General features: G+C 44.1%; 1 protein-coding gene and 1 long non-coding RNA gene across 2 annotated transcripts in view; one reads left to right on the forward strand and one right to left on the reverse strand.

Annotated features, from left to right (window-relative positions):
* Positions 1 to 249: 249 nt before the first annotated feature.
* Positions 250 to 4,433, reverse strand: LOC148899286 (uncharacterized). The gene is made up of 3 exons (XR_016114707.1): positions 4,299 to 4,433; positions 703 to 4,213; positions 250 to 389 (listed from the first exon to the last, which is right to left on the reverse strand). It is a non-coding gene; the product is annotated as an uncharacterized LOC148899286 (long non-coding RNA).
* gas2l1 (growth arrest specific 2 like 1) overlaps positions 4,040 to 22,673 on the forward strand; it is a 33,883-nt gene continuing 15,249 nt past the window's right edge. The window contains exons 1-2 of the mRNA XM_088994407.1: positions 4,040 to 4,738; positions 18,536 to 18,643. Coding sequence (XP_088850533.1) covers positions 4,040 to 4,738; positions 18,536 to 18,643 — 807 coding nt within the window. The remainder of the gene's footprint in view (positions 4,739 to 18,535; positions 18,644 to 22,673) is intronic.

Genomic DNA, 22,673 nt, shown 5'->3' on the forward strand with positions numbered 1-22,673 from the left:
ACAGGTGTTTTTTTATTTTTAATAAATTTACACACACAAAAAAAATACCAAAACGTATTTCATGTTGTCATCATGGGGTATTTTTGTGTAACATTCTGGGGAAACTTTTGAATTTTTCCCTTTTTTTCAAAAGAGCTGTCGCATGAGAAAATGCGGGAAAAGTGAAGCGTTCTCAATACTTTCCGAACTGACTGTAAATGTTACCACTCTCTTCAATGTGTTGACTCCTGTTTTGTGTGTTTGCCCCTTAATATTATTCAGTATACAAAGACCCGAGAGTGCGAAAGCTCCACTGACAAAACACGGCGATTATTATTGAAGGTCATGCAGCTTCAGGAGAATTGCAGCAGGATGACAGTCCCATGATCCTAAGAGGCCTCAGTCTCAGACTGTTAATTAGAAGCCACACAAAGACTTCATTATAGGGAGAATAAAACCAGAATGTGTACACTGTTTAAAAATATATCTAAAGGTGGTAACTACACAAAATAATAATGCTTGGAAATTGACAGCAAGTGGCAAAATGTGTTGTTAAATGTACACGAAATGTGAACTTATCACATTAATAAACAAAGCTACCGAACATTGTGAAATAACAGTCATGTCCCAATAAAAAACACAGTATGTGTATGTATGCAAGTTAAACGGTTCATTCATCAAAAAAAATGGAAGCGAAAACCTCTCCATGAGTCGTCGCCTTACCGTGGTGGAGGGGTTTGTGTGTCCCAATGATCCTAGGAGCTAGGTTGTCACCAAAACAGGTCCTGGGTGAGGGACCAGACAAAGTACGACTCAGAAGACCCCATATGAAGAAAATATATGGACTTTCGATGAAAAGGTTTCTTCAGCCGTCATCTGTACTTTTTGAAGGTGTCGGACGTTTCGCCTCCTATCCAAGAGGCTTCGTCAGCGAACTTTTAGTAATATAGTGGAGTTACTAGTTATACATAGGAGAGGGGCGGGCTGTCAACTGATCACCACCTGGTGGTGAGTAGGCATCGTTGGTGGGGGAAGATGCCAGTCCGACCTGGCAGACCCAAACGTGTTGTGAGGGTTTGTTGGGAACGTCTGGCGGAAACCCCTGTCAGAAGGAGTTTCAACTCCTACCTCTGGCAGAACTTTACACATGTCCCGGGGGTGGTGGGGGACATTGAGTCCGAATGGACCATGTTCCGTACCTCCCTTGCTGAGGCGGTAAATCGGAGTTGTGGCCATAAGGTGGTTGCTGCCTGTCGTGGCGGCAACCCCCGTACTCGCCAGTAGTAAGGGATGCCGTGAAGCTGAAGGAGTCCTATCGGGCCTATATGGCCTGTGGGACCCCTGTGACAGCTGACAGGTATCGATTAGCCAAGCGGAATGCAGCCTCGGTGGTCGCCGAGGCAAAAACACGGGCATGGGAAGAGTTCGGTGAGGCCATGGACGCCGACTTCCGGACCGCTTCGAGGAAATTCTGGTCCACCATCCGGCGTCTCAGGAGGGTCCCTATACGACCAATGTCAGAGTCTGGTTCGCATTGCCGGCAATACGTCTGAATCATTTCCAGTGAGGGTTGGGCTCCGCCAAGGCTGCCCTTTGTCACAGATTCTGTTCATAACCTTTATGGACAGAATTTCTAGGCGCAGGCGAAGCATTGAAGTTTTCCATTTTGGTGGCCTCAGTATAGCATCTCTGCTTTTTGCAGATGATGTAGTACTGTTGGGGCCTTCAAGTGGAGCTCTCCAACTCTCTCTCTTGAGCGTTTCACAGCCAAATATAAAGTGGCTGGGATGACAATCAGCACCTCCAAATCTGAGACAATGGTTCTCAGTCGGAAAAGGGTGGAGTGCCCTCTCCAGGTCGGGAAGGAGATCTTGCCTCAAGTGGAGGAGTTTAAGTATCTGGGAGTCTTGTTCACGAATAAGGGTGTAAGGGAGCGAGAGGTCGACAGGCGGATCGGTGTGGTGTCTGCTGTGATGCGGACTTTGTACCGATCTGTCGTGGTGAAGAAGGAGCTGAGTCAAAAAACAAAGCTCTCAGTCTACATCCCAACCCTCATCTATGGTCGCGAGCTATGGGTTGTGTCAGAAAGAACGAGATCCCGGATGCAAGCGGTCAAAATGAGCTTTCTCCGAAGGGTGTCCGGGCTCTCCCTTAGAGATAAGGTGAGAAGCTCGGTCATCCGGGAGGGGCTCAAAGTCGAGCCGCTTCTCCTCCACATAGAGAGGAGCCAGATGAGGTGGCTCGGTCATCGGATTAGGATGCCCCCAGGACGCATCCCTGGTGAGGTGTTCCGAGCATGCCCCACTGGCAGGAGACCCCGGGGACGACCCAGGACACGCTGGAGAGACTATGTCTCCCTACTGGCCTGGGAACGCCTCGGGATCCGCCAGGACGAGCTAGAAGAAGTGGCTGGGGAGAGGGAAGTCTGGGCTTCCCTACTGAAACTGCTGCCCCCGTGACCTTACCCCGGATAAGCGGCAGAAGATGGATGGATGGAAGCGAAAATGAAGTCACTGTCAGAACATCGTTTTGTTTTTAGCTCATTCACTGCTATTCACAAATTTATTCGGGAATTGAAAATATGACGTCGAGTGCCATTCCTAAATTAGTTTGGGTTTGGATTTTTTCTTGCTTGGGTGCTGATCAAGCACTGGCCAGCCTCTGGCAATGTTGTTTCCCTTCCACAAGAGGGCAGCATTTCCCTTTTTTCCATACTAGCGCTTAGTTATAGCTTCAGCTGTTGTTACACCAATACGTATGTATTGCATTGTATTTTGGACAGCTACCCTCATTTCAAGCTTATAGACCCATACGGTTTAGGAAATTTTAGGAATTTTAGTTTAGGAAATGTGTTTTTCTGATGAAAAAAGAGTCTAAGGTTTCTTACGCCTCATTGAATGTTTAAGTAGTTCTTAAACTCAATATTCTATTGGTCCTGGAATTTGAGTGACAATGACAAAAACCCTGGCACTGGACCGGACACATTTTTTACACATCTGGCAGTGAATGAGTTAAAAACCGTAAAAAGTCACCACGGGTTTTTAGTTACCCTGAATTTTCAATGTGGACTTATACATCGTCCCTCGTATCTGTTTGTTGTTTATTTTCTGTTTGCATCTTTAGCCTGACAAACATGCGAATCAAACCTCTGAAGATGGAGAACACTGTTTCGCTTATGTGGTGACCACTTGAATGGAAAAGCCGAAATAAAAGAAGATCTTTGGCATAAAATGTCATAAGCAACAGCAAATGGGTCCTTCGGGGGACTGAGCGGCACGTGTGATGACGTCATTCCATTGGGTCTTTGAAGATGCAACGGTATGTCTTTCATCTCTTATCTTGACGCATTTGCAGCCAAGTTAAAACTTTAGTTCGGTTCGGTTGACACGTTTTCACCTCGAAGGAGCCACGTATCGTCGGTGAAATGCACTTTTAGGGAAACGTGGTGTTAAGAAGTAAGTTATCGGATTTGATCTGATTCTATTTGTGACTAAAAGTAATTTTATTTTGGTTGACGCATGGCCCGGTGACTATGGGGTTAAGTTCTCCTCCTCCTTCTTCCCCAGTTGATCCACATAATGGGATGTGCCACCGCGTCGCTCCGCTGCTTTAAGCCCCGCGGCAGACCAACATATTGAACGCAGGAGGCGGCGCGACATGGGCCGAGTCTCTTCGTGGCGGTACGTGGGCTCGCCACCGCTCAGGGCTTGTCGTTTTATCCTGCAGAGGATACCGAAACGGCCACGCGTGGATGTTTGTGGGCCGGGGGGATCCGGCGGCCAGGGGGCGCGTTGATTCCTCAGAACAAGAAAACGGGCTTCCCTTACCGAGACCCACCCGGAACACGCATCCGCGCGCCACGACCGCGGCCACTCCGCATCCCCGCTATGCCCGTGACAGCGGCGCCAAACTCGGCCTCGTCTCGCCGCACACGCACGCCGGCATGGGTGCGTCCACACGCTTACTGGGTTTTATTTTGCAGATGAGGATTTGGAGCGCGGTTGCGCAATGAGGAGACCGGGAATCAAGTGAGACTTTTATCGATACATAATCCGACAATATGGCCGATCAGAGCAACATCCAGTCCGCCGCCTCCAAGAGCATCCGACCTTTTAAATCCAGCGAGGAGTACCTTTACGCCATGAAGGAGGACCTGGCGGAATGGCTCAACACCCTCTACGACCTGGACCTCAGCGCCGATACCTTCGTGGATGGACTGGAGACGGGCTGCGCCCTGTGTCGGCACGCCAACAACGTCAACCGAGCTGCACAAGACTTCCAGTTGGAGTACCCCGAAGCGGCCCAGTCCATGAAGCTACCTCGCAAAGACGTTGTCTTCCAGTCCCGCAACGTCACCGCGGGTTCCTTCTTGGCCCGGGACAACGTATCCAATTTCATCAGCTGGTGTCGTCAGGAGCTGAGGATCAAGGACGTGCTCATGTTCGAGACCAACGACCTGGTGGAGAGATGCAACGAGAAGAATTTCGTGCTGTGCCTGCTCGAGGTGGCCCGACGCGGCGCCAAATTCGGCATGCTGGCCCCCATGCTCATCCAGCTGGAGGAGGAGATCGAGGAAGAGATCCGAGACCAGCAGGGTGGCCTGCAGATGGACCCCCGGGAGCCGGAATTTCAAACTCCACCCGGCAGGTGCTTCGGAAGCAGAGAAAGCAACCACAACGTGGAGGACGAGCCTGAACCGGAACCTTTCACGTGGCCCCAGAAGAGAGTTTTGTGTGACATGAGGAATTTGGACGAGTTGGTAAGTCGCCAGTGGCGCGTTTATTTTCATTCCCACTTATTCATAACTTATTCATGCCTCCACCCGCCCCCTGCACACACATACACACATGTTCAGATTTGCAAGATCTGTATATTTGCCCACTAAAATGTTTGAAATTGGTCAAATATTCATATTTCCTGACTAACTTGAAGTCCTTAAACTCCCTGGAATGACCTGGCACTTTAAAGTCGGCAAGACCCCTCGCAACCCATCTTTCAAACGTGTCTCAAAATTATTTTGTATTCCTTGCCTTTTGACTCAGCAAGACTCAGACTTGATCTTAGTTTTACTGTTTTGTGCTTTCAACTTCCGTCATTATTAATTTATTGTTGTATATTTAATATTTGTTCCAAGTACAGCACTTTACAGTTGCGGCCATTGTTTGAAAGTGCTCTATAAATACAGTGGAGTTGAGTTAAAAATCATCTTGGAAACGAGCAGTAATTTTGGTAAATATTTTAATAAGCGACACAGGTAAACTGTTGTAGGTATTTTTTCTGTGCACTAAGTCTGTATCTGCCCTAATTTGTTTCTCTAGCACACAGGTCTCAAAGTCAAGGCCCGCGGGCCAAATCCGGCCCACCACATCATTTTTTTCGGCCCGCGAAAGCAAATCAAACTTGTTAAATTCCATGATGATTGCTAAAATCTGAACCAAAATTTCATATTTTTGGATGTCAACCACAATAAAAGTCATTATTCTTGACTTCAGATTTGAAAACGAGTTATTCATTAATTTGCTGTGTGCTCTATATGTAATATTTGAAGGGATTTAAACATTCTAATGGTTTCCCCAAATTCATAACGGCCCTCAAGAGGAAACCATAACTACAATGTGGCCCGCGGCAAAAAAATGACTTTGACACCCCTGCTCTAGCACATCAGTTTTTCATAATCCTAACATAATATTAACATTACATTTAATACGATAATACATTTTATCGTTGTAATTTAAGGCTTTGGTTAAATCGGGGGTGGGGGAATATTTTCCTGAAACAAATAATATACAGCAAAGTTTAAACTGTAATGCACAAACTTTTTTGGGTCAAAAAAGAACAATGAAAAGCTTTCAAAAACCTAATATGCCAGATTGTAAAAAATGAATCTATTTTTCAATCCTAACATTAAAAAATTCTGAAATGCTTCTAGTATCAATTAAAGTGAAGAAAACCTCCAGATAGACGGCGCCGCGAAAGTGGCTGTCTTTCCAGCAGCTCATGTATTTTGTTTTTCTACTTTCATTCCTTTCATCACTTTGCTGCTGTGAAATGTCAATTTCTCCACTGTCAAAATAAAAGGAATATATGCATATAGCAAGAAATATGAAGTACATCTACTGTTTTTTGTTTTAGAGAGACCCCTCAATTTCTTAATTGAAATAATTCTCAGCTTGATTGACAATGTCATGTACCAAGTTTTTATTGTATTACAAAAGGCAGTCTCAAGGCTCCATCCACACATCAAGAAGTAGATATCTGCCTGCAGGACCTTAAAAATGTACTTGGCATGCGCCAATCTCCTGCGTCTATGTCGACTGTTGACAGTTTAGCTTTTTTAGGCTTAACTTAAAGGTACTGAGGGGAGCTGCTTCAGTCACCTATGTTACCTCCCACAATGGCACAAACACCCTCTTCCATTTGCGCTCGTTGAGCAAATTACTCCCCTAAAACACGGATGTCAAAGTCTAGGCCCAGGGGCCAACTCTGGTCCACTACATTGTTTTATTCGGTCCGCGAAAGAAGAATAACACTTGAAATTGCATGATGCTTGCTAAAGTCCGAACGAAAATTTCAAATTGTCTGAAGTAAACCACAATAACTGGTCACTATTTTGGACTTAAATTTGAAAACTAATTATTCATAAATTTTTGTGTGTTCTGTATGTAATATGTGGTGGGGATTCACCATTCTAATGGCTTCCCCAAATTCATAACGGTCCCCGAAAGAAAACTGTAATGACATTGTGACCTGCGGCAAAAAATGAGTTTGACACCTTTGGTGTAAAAGAAAACCCCACCCATGTGCAGTGTACAAGTGTACTTTACGCTGGGCACAAAAACAGGTCTTTACCTTTAAATCTTGTGTTTGCAACCAATCCCCAAATTGTGCAAGTGTACCTTTGATTGAGTTAAAACAAATTGCAAGTGTACTCATTGTCATAGGCAGACGAGTAAAAGATCAAATGTGGTGGAATTTCTAGACCTGCTGACTCTGAAATCATGAGACGTGATTGTTGTATCCAATGTTGTTTCTACTGAATGTTTTTCTACCACAGAAACATGTGACAAGTTGAGAATATCTCGAGCACGTTGGGGTAGCATGCCCGTGTTTTTTGTGTTATGGTCGTGTGAGAGGAACATTGCATTCCTTTTCACCTGAAGAGTTTTCATATCTGTGACGCCAAAACTCATGCAAGAGACACGTGGTTCATCTCTCCTATCGCACTAACCTTCGATGGCATTCACGAATCGAGAAGCTATTTCATTCTATTTTTTTATGTGCACCTATTTCCCTATACTGTAGTTGATGTCTTCAAAATATGTTTGCTTCAATGACATTTCCCTTTTTTGTCATTGTGGTTAAACCTGTTGACCTCTTCCCAGGGGCACACGCGTGCGATAGCCAAAGATCTTGTGAAGAGGCAAAGCTAATGAGCAGGCAGACAGCGCAGCAGCACATACGCTTGAGGCGGAAGATGATGTTTGCGCATTGGCGAGCTGAACAATGTGTCTCTTTGACATAAAAAGATGACAAGAAGAGGGAAGAGAAGAGCTTTTGAGGGAAAAAGGGAGGGGACTTGACAGTCATCCTGCTAAAATAGCAGAGCAGAGCACTCCTGACATGACCTCTGTGGACAGACTTTGTGAGCTTGTGTCCAGACTGTGTAGACACTCATATACCGAGGATTATACAACTGCACTTTCCGCACAGAAGGTGTCTCTCTGTCTCATTATGGTATTCAAACAGAGAGTCTATTTTGGAGAAGTGTTTGGCTTGATTAGTTTGGTTGCTCTCACAAAAGCACACATTAATTTGCTTAAATTACATTCCTACTTTGTATTCCCACTTGAGGCGGTTCATTCATTGTTAACACAGCAGTGGAACTTGGGTGTGGACAAAAATTGGCGGTCCGAACTAAATTGATTATACACAAGGGGTGGGACATAATCGTTCAGATGACTAATTTCGTGGTCCTTATCTTGGTAGTTTTTTTTTACGAAATTGTGTTTATTTTACTTTGCACAGCAGGAACTTTATTTTGTAGTGGAGTGAATAATATACTTTTTTTTAACCTTTCAAATGGTACATCGTAAAAAATGACATCAATTGAAAAGCCTTTATTTTTAAGTCCATCTTATCGAAATCGGACTGCTTGCGTGTTGAACATCACTGTTTTTATAGACGGGCACATGTCCGCTCAGTCTAATAACGGGCACATAATCATTATTGTGCTGGGGAAAGTGGGGAAGGTTAAACATGTTTTCAAATTTGGTTGACTGTACTGACAACATAATTTGCAAGGGGAAATTGCAGTTTACCTCTATAAATACACTTTGCACATTGTCAAGGACAGTGTGCGCCTTGACAGCCCTTTTTTTACATCATACAAGGGCAAACAATGGCATAAATGTACTCCTTCACCTGTTCGTGATGCACACAGTAAGAAGACTACATTTTGAACAACACTTCAGATGAGCACAAAAATAGAGCCTTTTACTTGTTATTCTGATCAATTTCATTAGTGTTCAAAGAGCATAGTGCATACATATTTGTCTCCAACTACAAGCGGAAAAAAAACAAAAACATGTTTTTAGCAGCAATGGCATCATGCGTGGAAGTTTTTGAAAATGTTGTTTTTCCCGATCGGCAGGTTAATTTTGTAAATTCTGAGAACACAGAATAATATATATGAGTTAGTGGTGGACCGTCAGGCCCTGCAAGGCCTTCTCTGCTGGCCTAAAAATATCTGAATCATGGACTGACCTTAATTATATTTTGTTCATGAATTCTTATTAAATAATTCCAAATTGTCTTTAATCTTCCTCTTATTACTTTTCCCCTGTTCCAGATGGATGTGTTTGTATTTCACTCATTCACTGCCAGACATGCAAAAATGTGTCCACTCCAATGCCAGGGTTTTTGTCATTGTCACTCGAATTCCAGGACCCACAGAATATTGACTTTTAGAACTACATAAACATCCAATTCAACTTAAGAAACGTTAGACTCTCTTCTTTCATCAGAAAAAAAGAGCTATTTCCTAAATGATGTGTGTCTGGTGTTACATGAGCTTGAGATGACGGTGGCTGTCCAAAATACAATGCAAAACATACATATTGTGTTTTATAGTGCTTTAACAACAGCTGAAGCTGGAACAAAGCACTAACATGGAAAAAAGGAAAATGCTTCCCCCTTGTGGAAGGGAAAACATTGCCAAAGGTCTGGCCAGTGCTTAATCAGCACCCCCAGCAAGAAAAAACAAAACCCGAACAAATTTGGGAATGGCGCTCTACGTCATATTTTCAATTCCTGAATAAATTCACAAATGGCAGTGAATCAGCTAAGCATTTAACGCTTCACATTTACGCTATTATTTGTTACCAGGGTCATAAATCTCCCTGGACTCTTCACAATCAGTTCTCCGGGCCCTGTTGCATCAAATGTGTCGATGAAACTGTTGATTTAACCAATCAGATTTCAAGTTGGCGACACCAAGGCCTTCACACAGGCCGTATTTCCTGGCTAACGGTACTCTTTCGTGGACTTTTAGTAAATCACACCACACTTTTTGTATTATAATAATAATCCATCCATTCATTTTCCGTACCGCTTATTCCTCATTAGGGTCGCGGGGGGTGCCGGAGCCTATCTCAGCTGTCTTCGGGCACGAGGCGGGGGACACCCTGAATTGGTTGCCAGCCAATCACAGGGCACACAAAGACGTACAACAGTCACTCTCACACTCACACCTAGGGACAATTTGGAGTGGTCAATCTTCCTGCCATGCATGTTTTTGGAGTGTGGGAGGAAACCGGAGGATCCGGAGGAAACCCACGCGGGTCCAGGGAGAACATGTAAACTCCACACAGAGAGTCCGGACTGGGATGCGAACCGGCGACCTCTGCACTGTGAAGCTGGTGTGCTAACCACTCGACTACCGGGCCGCCCTTAATAATAATAATAATAATAATAATAATAATAATAATAATAATAATAATACATTTCATTTTTAAGCGCCTTTCAAAACTCTCAAGGTCACTTTACAAGGTCACTTTATAAGTCGCAGTCGCAGCTGCAGCTGCAGTAAAGGTTGTACAGTCATACAATAGTTATTAAAGGTTGGATTGATTCAGGTGTCGCACTACTGAAGGCCTTGGTGTGAAATTCACAGCTCGCCACTGATGTGATGATGTCGCAAACTCAATAAAAATAATGTAACATTGTGCTGTAATCACTGTGAGGTTAAAACACATCAAATCTATCTTATTATAATTTAATTTTTTGCTAACTACTGGCACAATACACAAATTATTATTGTTTCAGCTATTCTTTCATCGTGCCCTGCGATATCATCAGGTGATAGCATCGTCCAAATATGTAAAAAGGTTGTTCTTTGCAATCTTAACTGGAGTGTGTTTGAAATGCATGACGCAATCCAGAAGATGTCTGTTGCATACATTATGGTCTTCTTCGACCATGTATTTGTTGTTTTGATGGTCTCATAAATTTATCCAACACGGGGTTTTGGGGGGGGGGGGGGGGGCACTGTCCTTTGTAGTGGTGTTAAATGTCACAACCTACCTTGAGATGATTGTTCCATAATTACCAGAAACCTCTTTACGATTATGTGTGTTCATGTGTGTTCGAGAAGAAGGGGAAGTTGCAAGGCTTTATTGGCCCGCAGCTGTTGGAGCAGACAGTGTGTCTCTTCTGCTCTCCATGATGCCAAGTTCCTGCATCATATAGTACAGATAGCGTTTCACTTCTTCCTTAATGACTTCCTTTTGTTTCCCTTATGTCATTGATTTCTAATAATACAGTATTGTTGATCTCTTTATTAATATCTGCAATCACTACAAATGAAATGGATCAAACAGTGCACCTTCGGATTCCTGATTCCCATGATAGACAAAGAGACATTTGTGCTGTACATAACTATCAGGATTAGAAATGCTTAACTCATTCACTGCCATTCACAATTTAATCAGAATTGAAAATATGACAGAGTGCCATTCCTGAATTTGTTCGTTTTTTTTCTTGTTTGGGTGCCGATAAAGCCCTGTTCATGGCCTCTGGCATTTTTTTTCCTTCCCACAAAGGGGCAGCATTTCCCTTTTTTCCATGTTAGCACTTTGTTCCAGCTTCAGCGGTTGTTAAAGCGCGATTTAAACCTATATGTACTGTATGTATTGTGTTGTATTTTTGACCGCTGCTCTCATTTCAAGCTCATATAACTCCAGATCCATATAATTTAGGAATTAACTCATTTTTTTCAGATGAAAGGCGAGAGTCTGAAAGTCTGTGGCTTATTAAACTGCACTGAATGTTTATGTATTCATAAAACTCAATATCAGAATCAGAATCAGAATCCTCTTTATTGCCAAGTATGTAGAACACACAAGGAATTTGCTTCCGGTAGAACACGCTGCACTAGTATCGTCGTCAAAAATACTGCTAAGTGGCACGATACAGTTCCATTTTGGCTACTGTTGAAGAGTTCAAAGAGTTAATGGCTTGGGGGAAGAAGCTGTTTAAATGTCTGCTGGATTTGGTTCTGTGGATCCGGCAATTTGAGTGAAAATGACGAAAACCCTGGCACTGGAGTGGACACATTTTTGCATGTCTGGTAATGAATGAGTTAATATCATCTAAATATTCACTAGTGTGAATTTGATCTGTTTCAGCGTCCTAAAATCCTAAGAGTTGATACACAGCCTGGCGTCATGTTTGCAAAGCAAGGGCATTTTTCCGGTTTACTTTCTTGGTTCCTGCCATTTTGACATTTTCACCATTGTTATTCTTCGGTGACACATTGACGACTTTGCCCATACTCATCTCACCGTGGGACCGTTTTACGCTTCAAGTTAAGGAAGTAAAGCAGGCGCTCATTTCCTTAATCAGAACTTGAGTCAGGGGTGCGTGCGTCAGTAGTTGTGTAAAGGCAATACAAAGGGAGTGACATCATTGGAATACTCATAAATAACAATTGATCTCCATATGGATTCATTTGAAGAGTTTCCTCTTTGAATTTGTCACCCACGAGTCTATATGTCCATTTAATGTTTATCCTCTGCTTCAGGGGATTTGATCATACCGCCACTCGAGAGGGATTATGACAGCAACTTCAACTTCATATGCATTCCACTGTATGCATTTCACATCTGTATACAGTATTTTCTATGTTGCTGTCAGGCCACGAGCTGCTCATATCGCCAATGCAATGCCTTTAATCAAACACATTCAGCCCCCGTGTCTCTAATGGACATTTATATTGTTCCCCACGTCGGCATCAATGTGCTGTGCGTATATAATCTGAAGACAAAGCGGCAGGCTTTTGCCATATTTCCAACTGGTTCATCGTTTTCTTCACCCGAGGCTTCAGCTGTGCTTCTTACATTCCCATCCCCCCCACCACCTCTCGTTGCCAGATAGAGCGAAGAAACAGTACAGTATGTCTTGTGGTAAATGAATAGCCTGTCAATGCTGACAGAAGCGCTAACTCAATGCTGTCATTTCAATCAACGTCTTTGTTTGGATGGAGGTCAAAGCAGAGGTCAGCAGGAAAATGAAGGGATACGCCGTAGCCTTTTATGGCCGTTGTTTATCACGTGGTCCAACTCATGCATTGAGGAAATCAAGAAAAAAAAATGGTAGACAAAAGAGCGGGTGCTCCCCCGAGTGATTTGACTGTACACTCGGCTAAACCTGACTGCAGTCGATGCTGCTCTGAGAAGAAGAGCTACAGTAGAGCGCAAGAAAAGTAGGTCATTCCTGCCTTGCATTGGGTCACACGCTTTGCTGAGTGAGCGTGGCTCCACTCATTGCTTCTGTCTTTCATTGTCACATGGCTGTCAGGTGTCGCCCGTTTTAAGGTTCTTTCCCCCTGGAAACTTTGCACATACTGTAAAGCCCAAAGTTTCCACCCTCCTAGCAGGGAAGAACAATGGATTTAAATGGCATGTCGTCTTTTTATCGCTCCTTATCAAACTTGTTCATGGTATCGTCCGCTTGTCCGTATGATTGGTGTGGAACTCATTCACTGCCATTCACAAATTTATTCGGCAATTGAAAATATGACATAGACCACCATTCCCGAATTTGTCTGGGTTTAGTTTTTTTCTTGTTTGGGTTCCGATAAAGCGCTGGCCACGGCCTCTGGCAATGGTTTTTCCCTTCGGCAAGGGGGCGGCATTTCCCTTTTTTCCATGTCAGCGCTTTGTTCCAGCATCAGTTGTTGTTAAAGCGCTATATAAACAAATGTGTATGTATTACATTGTATTTTGGACGGCCACCCTCATTTCAATCTCATATAACTCCAGACCCATATAATTTCGGAATTAACTCTTTTGTGTGATGAAAGAAGAGAGTCTAAGGTTTCTAACACTGTATTAAATGTTTATGTAGTCAGTGTTTGAAATAACGTCTGCCCGGAGGTACAACTTTTACGTCGGGCGTACAACTTTCGAAACGTCTGGGCCCGACAACTTCAAGGAAAAAAAAGATTGTTTTCAAATCAAACGTTTGTTTCAATAAAGCAAAAGCTACAAGCAAACCGCTACAAGCCACGTGGACTCCTTTTTCTAAGCGCCTTTCAAAACTCTCAAGTACACTTTACAGTCACGGTATAATCCGAAGCACGAAACAGGCTTCTGATTGGCTGCCATGCCGAGATTGCAAATTACCAGACGAACGTTCCTTTTGGCAATTTGCATACTCGGCACGGCAGCCAATCAGAAGCCTCTTTTGTGCTTCGGAATATACCGTGACTGTAAAGTGTACTTGAGAGTTTTGAAAGGTGCTGAGAAAGAGCAGTCCATGTGGCGTTTAGCAGACAACGCAACGCAAACATTGCATTGTGCACCATGACGACAATCGACAACTGGAGCAAAATCTTCAGCAAGGATTATTTACCATAAATTAAGCAAGGGAGCATTTGAGGTAGGTACTTCCTTAATTTAAAAAAATCCTTGATACTTCGCAACAATGGTTTTTTTTGCGATTAGTCATTTTATTGTGTTTCAAGTTGTGAAAAATGGGGCAGGCAACTTTATGGCCGGGCAGGCAACTTTATGGCCGGGCAGGCAACTTTTCAGAGTTGTCTGCTCTGGTGTCCGCTACCTTTTTGTCATGAGACACTGATGTAGTCCTAAAACTCAATATGTATTCTGTGGGCCATTGAATTCGAGTGACAATGACAAAAACCTTGGCACTGGAGTGGACACATGTTTGAACATCGTCTGGCAGTGAATGAGTTACATGCATGTTGCATGTTCATGTGGTTATTTTCTGAGCCTGCCTGCGTCTTCAAGTCAGTCTCAGGTGACCATTGCACAGAATGACCTCATTGATTACTTCAGTCTGACTTTATACATGCAAACATTCAACAAAGGTTCCAGTAAACTGATTTAAGATAGAAACGTTTTCTGGCCCGGTTGAGAAAGAAATGATCATGGATCAATTGATTGCTTCAGCTTGGCAGTGAAGTAATAATTTCAGCTTGGATAAGATCACACTGCAGCTGACAGAGGAAAGTAATATGTAACTTATTGCTTAGGGGTTGGAAGTGTCTATTAAAGTAGCTAAGTGTGAAGATAAACACCACCTTTTCAGTCAAGCATGCAAATGTTAAAAATTCACCACTCATGTTCCTGTAAATATTATTCATTGTATTGTATTGGCTAAGTACATGAAGTAATGATTAGTTTTTGATGTATTTTACAGCAATTCTTTGTAAACTGAGCTATGCTAAAATAAATTAGTCATAATTCTGTCAATTATTTATTTTGGGATCCTAATCAATTAATATTCCATATTACAATGGTTCTACCTTGATATCAAATTAAAAAAAAATGAGACCAGGATTTAAATTGTCCAACTTTTCCTTCCTAGCGCAGCATAAGAAATCAAAAACTTCAATTCAAATGTAGACATTGGCCACCAGCAATTGGCATATAGTTATTATTATGATTAAAATCCATATTTTGCCATTTCAACATTTCTATATGATACGTGAATGTGATCGGAAAAAAGGATCCTCCTGTGAAGTAGTCATGGCTTCTGTAAAAAGATTTCCATTCATGATACAGAGATAATATATTTGAATCCTCTTCAGTTACTTTTGCCACATGATCACAATTGTTGTTCCCTGTGAAAAAAAGGCGTATTCTGGACCTCCCCATGGTCGACGAACAGACATCAAATCATGGAAATGCTTCTCGTACATTCCTATGTAGGGAGTTTCCATAATCTCTACTTTTTTTTAATCATTGACGTTTGGTTGTAATTATCTCTTGCATACCAATCCCGTGATGAACTCGTGTTGTTGCATGCAAGCACACCTCTATCTGTCAAAAGCGCTAAACCAACATGGATAGTTGACTCCTGATCTTATTTGTCCAAAAGTCTCAGAGTAAGATAGAGCCGGACACATGTGATGAAAACGTGGAATAACATGCAAAATCTTGATCCCTTCCCCTCCCATTTCCTCCGTTCACCGTCCCTGAGGGGAAGGCTCAGCCCTCAGTATCAGTTGATCTCTGCTACGAATGCTACTTCATGTATTTGCAAGTCCAGAAGGCAAGGAATGAAAACGTTTCAATGCAAACACTCCAGATACAACTTGTCACGGATATTCCAGTTCAACCATCACTGAAACCAAAATGAACGTCAGCGCGATCTCTTAAAAAATAAAAATAATAAATAAATTCCAGTGTATCAGGCGCACCCAAAAGCCTTAATTTTCTTGAAAGATGACCCTGCGCCTTATTACTTCACATATACGCCTTATATGTGAAGTAATATTGAGCCACAACAGGTCTCCCAACTACTGTCAGCAATCACCGATTCCATTTCCCCCTGTAGAAGTAGTGCGTAACCCCAGCCTCTACTGTAGTGCCTTATAATATGGTGTGCCTTATACAGTATTTGGAAAACGTTAATATATTTATATATTACATTTGGAAAAAAATTGTCATTCATTGATGGTGCGCCTTATACTCCGTTGCGCCTTATACATCAGAAAATAAGGTAAATAAATGTAATGCATGTTGTGGATTGTTCACCTTATCCTTCTCTTTTTTTCTTTCTTTGAACATCTGCACATCCTACTCCAACCATCTCATGTGACCTGCATTCATTTATAATTCATCCATCGGTTTTTCACCGCCTTCAGGCGCCTCTTCCCAATATTTCTCGCCTGACCTTGTCTTTCTCCTCCCCCTCTATCTGGTTGTGGTGTGTGTAAGACGTCAAGTGTACCTTGCGTGTGCATGAACTGCCAGGCGAGCGACTGCTTGGGAAGAGCACACATTTCATTTGAAGAGAACAATACTTGAACACATGGGGGGTTGTGGGGGTGTCTTTGGAATAAAATAGGTGACCTCATGAAGCTGAACAGCTGAGAGCAAAGAATGAAAACAAATATGGCAAACGTAACTATTGAAAAGGCTGTGTATGTGTGTTTGCGCATGTGTGTGTCTGTTACCATGGCAACGGTTCCATTAACTCACAGGCTGGGTGTTTTTTTCCAAACAGGGCTACTCACAAATTGAAAATGGCAGTGCAAGAGCAGACATAACGAGGGCAGGAACATGCATTCAGTGTCGCAATGTAAGCAAACAAAACAGAACAAGTCGAGAGGTGACTGAGCCAGGTGGCAGGGTGCATCCCAGCTGCGATTCCACCCATTTAATTGGCAAGAGGCCGCCTCAAAGTAAATGAGAATCTTCTCAACACATTAGGTGAAGGCCTCGACTTGATTCATCCAATATGCTTTGTGTAGTGCAGGCACACTATCCAAGCTGTTGACGTGATCTCCATTGAAGTATAATCTCATCGACTTGAAATCATTGACTCCTGTGTCCACACGTTGCCAAGGTGTAATGCAAAGTCCTGGGACTTACTACAAATGCAACTACTGTACTATACTATGTCTTATCTGAAAGTCACTCTCTTTACCACACATCACCACTCTAATCAAATTATATCCACATATTTTGTTGATTGATTTTTATTCTTAACAATCTAAGTTTTTGGAGCTCTCATAAAAATGACTCAACTGTAAAAAAAACACAACATATTTAGCAGGACAAAAATGGTCATTTAAGTTGGAAGAAATTTATAATTTAAAGTATTACCATTTATGGCAACAGTGTTAGCACAACAAAGCAAGAAGGTTTTCTGAGCTGTTTTGAGTCCTATCTCTAATTTAAGGGGTAAATAGGAGGAATAATGATTTCAAAGTCAAAGTCAGCTTTGTTGTCAAATATGCTAATATGCATGACATACAGCACAGATGAAATTACTGTCCTCTCGGTTCCAGCGTGCAAGATTCTCTCTCTGCTCTTATTTCTTTGTTGTGAAATCGATGAGAAGGTTTCTTCAGCCGTCATCTGTACTTTTTTGAAGGTGTCGAAGGGCCGATACGACCAGTAAGACTTTAGCCTCTACTGAAGTGCCATATAATTTGGTGTGCTGTACTGTATATTCAGAAAACATTTGTACATTTATATATTATATTTGTAAAACATTGTTTATTCATTGGAGGTGCGCCTTATACTCTGGAAAATATGGTATTTAAAATATTTTGTTGACTTGCTCAGCTTTACATTTTCTTCAAGTTTGTTAAATTCACTGAATCTTCTTTGGGGGGGTGTACTTTTTATTTGTCACAAATAAGTAAAAAAAGAAGTAAATGCTCCTTTGTTATTTGAAAGTCACTCTCTTTACCTCACATCACCCCTCTAATCAAATTATATCCACATATTTTGTTGGTTGATTCGTATTAACATTCTATGCTATTGGAGCTCTCATGAATTGCGCTTTGGTATTTGACTCAAGTGATTGGAGTTGTGTTCATTTGCTAGCTCTATGTTCTGTAAACCAAGAAGATCCAGCACACTTGTTAAAGACATGCCAAGAACAAGATTTGAGTTGTCCAATCCTGAAAGAGCTCAGGGCTGTATAGCGCAGGCAGGCAGATCTGGCTCCACCCTGCAGACATGTCTGACTCCAGTTGCTTAATAAGCAGCCCCGACCACAGCAAGGGCGCTGGCTTGTGATGGCAATTCAAAATCCAGCTGGCGGCGCTGGCCTGCTGACATCATCATCATCATCATCACCACACATCACCACCACCTCCCCCATTTGCTACTGCTTTGGATTGTGGGCTCCTTCCTTGTCATCGTCTGATGTTTCCACAGCCAGAAACAATATCACAGGACAGAGAGTACAGTATTCATCTATATGCCTCCATATTTATTTTTAACCAAAGTAATCTGGAGAAATAAGTCAAGGAAGGGCTTCTAATATGGCAAAAGAGAAACGGGTGGAGCACCGTATCACCTCGAAGATCTGAGAGTGGACTTGGAAGGAAAATGACGCACACTCCAAATGTACATAATGCATACTTATTGTGTCGCTGACACTTCTCTCTGCAAAGGTCACAATTACAGAAATGTGACTAAGCATGACCTCATCTTGGCTTCGCAGACGCGTGGGATAGGAAGAGGTCAATAGAAATGTTCATTAGTGCGTGTTGTTGTTTTGTTTCTCTCAGGTCCGGGAGATTCTGGGCCAGTGTTCCTGTCCAGCTCAGTTTCCTATGATCAAGGTGTCAGAGGGCAAGTACAAAGTTGGAGACTCCAGTGCACTGATCTTCATAAGGGTATGTTCATCAACTTTTCTCTGCTTTGGGTGTAATGACACTTGATTATATGTGAGTAGAGGGTACTGTACAGTTAAATTGGTGACTCTGGTCATGTTGAATTACTTTGAGTCCTTTTAGATTTAAGTGACTAAAGCTCGATTGTCGCCCACATTCTGCACATGCTTCAAGTCAATAAGACTGCTGATTTAATCAGCTGCATTTGTCCCATCGCAGAAAATTAGTACTGTGTCCTTTTGAGGTCTGCTGTAATTGCATCGTAACATATGGTGGTCGCTTCAATAAATCAAGCCGTATGTTGCAGGAATAACAGAGTGCTGGCTCAGCATGTTTTTTTTCTTTCTTCTTCTTTGTTATTTGTCATCACAGTACAGTGGAACCTCCAAGGTCAAACACAATTTACTCTGAATAATGATCAGTCTCCGGATTTGGTCACATTTTGGAACAATCTTTCCCATTTAAAAATGTAATTCCTCTGTTTGGGTTAAAAATGTCACCATAAAATATTTATTAAAGCTTTTTCACCCTTCTCAGAGGGCACAAAAAAAATGAGTTACGCCGTGTATCTTAAAACCTTCATCAAACAAAAATAAAGTCAATGTCAGGATGGCTTTCTGGATTCAAATGACCTCATGTATGTAATTTTAAAGGCCAACCAACGCCTGCGGACAAGTTGTGCCCATAATTTGTAAAATCACTTCAAATGACTTCTACTGAGCGTATTTTACAAAGATTCCACCACATATAGCTATATTTTACGCTTTAAGACTCGCGCTGAATATTCAGGAAGTCTTGTTTTTGAGTTGGTGAAGATACCTACCGTGACGTCACGGTAGGTATCGTCACTGACCGAGAAAGCGTCACTCAATGCATTTTGGGTACTTTGTTTGGTCTGAAAATTTTGTGAAGATGGCGAAATTAGAAGGAAAACACATAAATAATGCGATGGTGATTCGTGTATTGCACCAAGACTACTATTTTATACGAGCTGACACAAATTCCCAGCAGACAAATCAGCCATTTTCCAGCGGAGCTTGGGTGCCATCTTGTGCATTTTCTGAGATGCTACATTTCAGACCAGACGCCTCAAAATGACACGGAAGGACTTCTTTAATCGATTGCAAATATTTATGCTTTCCCCTTCAGAACTATTTGAAACATTCATAACTGGATGAGCCCCTCCATGAGTCGTCACCTTACCGTGGTGGAGGAAGGACTTCTTTAATCGATTGCAAATATTTATGCTTTCCCCTTCAGAACTATTTGAAACATTCATAACTGGATGAGCCCCTCCATGAGTCGTCACCTTACCGTGGTGGAGGGGTTTGTGTGTCCCAATGATCCTAGGAGCTAGGTTGTCTGGGGCTTCATGCCCCTGGTAGGGTCACCCATGGCAAACAGGTCCTGGGTGAGGGACCAGACAAAGTACGACTCAGAAGACCCCATATGATGAAAAAGAGAAATGGATTTAGTTTTCCCTTGCCCGGACGCGGGTCACCGGGGCCTCTCTGGAGGTGGGGGCTCGTTGGCAAGCGCCTGGTGGCCGGGCCTACACCCATGGGGCCCGGTCGGGCTCAGGGCTCACCACCCATGGGAGGGGCCAGAGGGGTCGGGTGCAATGTGAGCTGGGCAGCAGCCAAAGGCGGGGACCCTGGCGGTCCGACCCTCGACTGCAGAAGCTAGCTCTGGGGACGTGGAATGTCACCTCTCTTACAGGGAAGGAGCTGGTGCACGAGGTTGAAAAGTTCCGACTAGACATAGTTGGGTTTGCCTCCACACACAGCCTGGGTTCCGGTACCAGCCCTCTCGAGAGGGGTTGGACTCTCTTCCACTCTGGAGTTGCCCACGGTGAGAGGCGTAGAGCAGGTGTCGGCATACTTATTGCCCCCCGACTCGCCGCCTGTACATTGGGATTCACCCCAGTAGACGAAAGGGTTGCTTCCCTCCGCCTTCAGGTGGGGGGACGGGTTCTGACTGTTGTCTGTGCATATGTACCAAACAGCAGTTCAGTGTACCCATCCTTTTTGGAGACCTTAGGGGGTGTGCTGGAGAGCGCTCCCCCTGGGGACTCCCTTGTTCTGCTGGGCGATTTCAATGCTCATGTGGGCAATGACAGTGGGACCTGGAAGGGCGTGATTGGGAGGAATGGCCCCCCCGATCAGAACAGGAGTGGTGTCTTGTTATTAGACTTCTGTGCTCAACACGGATTGTCTATAACAAACACTTTATTCAAACATAAGGGTGTCCATATGTGCACGTGGCACCAGGACACCCTTGGTCGCAGTTCGATGATTGACTTTATAGTTGTATCATCGGATTTGCGGCCTCATGTTTTGGACACTCGAGTGAAGAGAGGGGCGGAGCTGTCAACTGATCACCACCTGGTGGTGAGTAGGCTCCGTTGGTGGGGGAAGATGCCAGTCCGACCTGGAAGACCCAAACGTGTTGTGAGGGTTTGTTGGGAACGTCTGGCAGAATCCCCTGTCAGAAGGAGTTTCAACTCCCACCTCCGGCAGAACTATACACATGTCCCGGGGGAGGTGGGGGACATTGAGTCTGAATGGACCATGTTCCGTACCTCCCTGGCAAATCAGAGTTGCGGCCGTAAGGTGGTTGGTGCCTGTCGTGGAGGCAATCCCCGTACTCGCTGGTGGACACCAGTAGTAAGGGATGCCGTAAAGCTGAAGAAGGAGTCCTACCGGGCTTATATAGCCTGTGGGACTCCTGAGACAGCTGACACGTATCGACTAGCCAAGCGGAATGCAGCCTCGGTGGTCGCCGAGGCAAAAATACGGGCATGGGAAGAGTTCGGTGAGGCCATGGAAGCCGACTTCCGGACCGCTTCGAGGAAATTCTGGACCACCATCCGGCGTCTCAGGAGGGGAAAGCAGTGCACCACTAACACTGTGTACAGTGAGAGTGGGGCGCTGCTGACTTCGACTCGAGACGTCGTGAACCGGTGGGCAGAGTACTTCGAAGACCTCCTCAACTCCACCAACACGCCTTCCTTGGAGGAAGCAGTGTCTGGGGACTCCGAGGTGGGCCCTCCGATCCTTGTGACTGAAGTCACAGAGGTGGTTAAAAAGCTCCTCGGTGGCAAGGCCCCGGGGGTGGATGAGATCCGACCGGGGTTCCTAAAGGCTCTGGATGTTGTGGGGCTGTCCTGGCTGACACGCCTCTGCAACATTGCCTGGTCATCGGGGAGAGTGCCTCTGGATTGGCAGACCGGGGTGGTGGTCCCCCTTTTTAAAAAGGGGGACCGGAGGGTGTGTTCCAACTACAGAGGGATCACACTCCTCAGCCTCCCTGGAAAGGTCTATTCAGGGGTCCGAGAGGGGCGGGTCCGTCGGAAAGTCGAGCCTCAGATTGAGGAGGAACAGTGTGGTTTTCGTCCCAGCCGCGGAACAGTGGACCAGCTCTACACCCTTAGCAGGGTCCTCGAGGGCGCATGGGAATTCGCCCAACCACTCTACATGTGTTTTGTGGACTTGGAGAAAGCGTTTGACCGTGTCCCTCGTGGAGTTCTGTGGAGGGTACTTCGGGAGTATGGGGTACAGGAGCGGCTGATACGGGCCGTTCGGTCCCTACATGACCGATGTCAGAGTCTGGTTCGCATTGCCAGCAGTAAGTCGGAATCATTTCCAGTGAGGGTTGGGCTCCGCCAAGGCTGCCCTTTGTCACCGATCCTGTTCATAACCTTTATGGACAGAATTTCTAGGCGCAGCCGAAGCGTTGAAGGTTTCCGTTTTGGTAGCCTCAGTATAGCATCTCTGCTTTTTGCAGATGATGTTGTACTGTTAGGGCCTTCAAGTGGAGCTCTCCAACTCTCGCTGGAGCGTTTCGCAGCCGAATGTGAAGCGGCTGGGATGAGAATCAGCACCTCCAAATCTGAGACAATGGTTCTCAGCCGGAAAAGGGTGGAGTGCCCTCTCCGGGTCGGGGAGGAGATTTTGCCTCAAGTGGAGGAGTTTAAGTATCTGGGTGTCTTGTTCACGAGTGAGGGTGAAAGGGATCGAGAGGTCGACAGGCG

This window comes from Hippocampus bargibanti, linkage group LG04, assembly GCF_051943395.1.
Source record: "Hippocampus bargibanti isolate YZ-2025 linkage group LG04, ASM5194339v1, whole genome shotgun sequence".
Classification (NCBI taxonomy): domain Eukaryota; kingdom Metazoa; phylum Chordata; class Actinopteri; order Syngnathiformes; family Syngnathidae; genus Hippocampus; species Hippocampus bargibanti.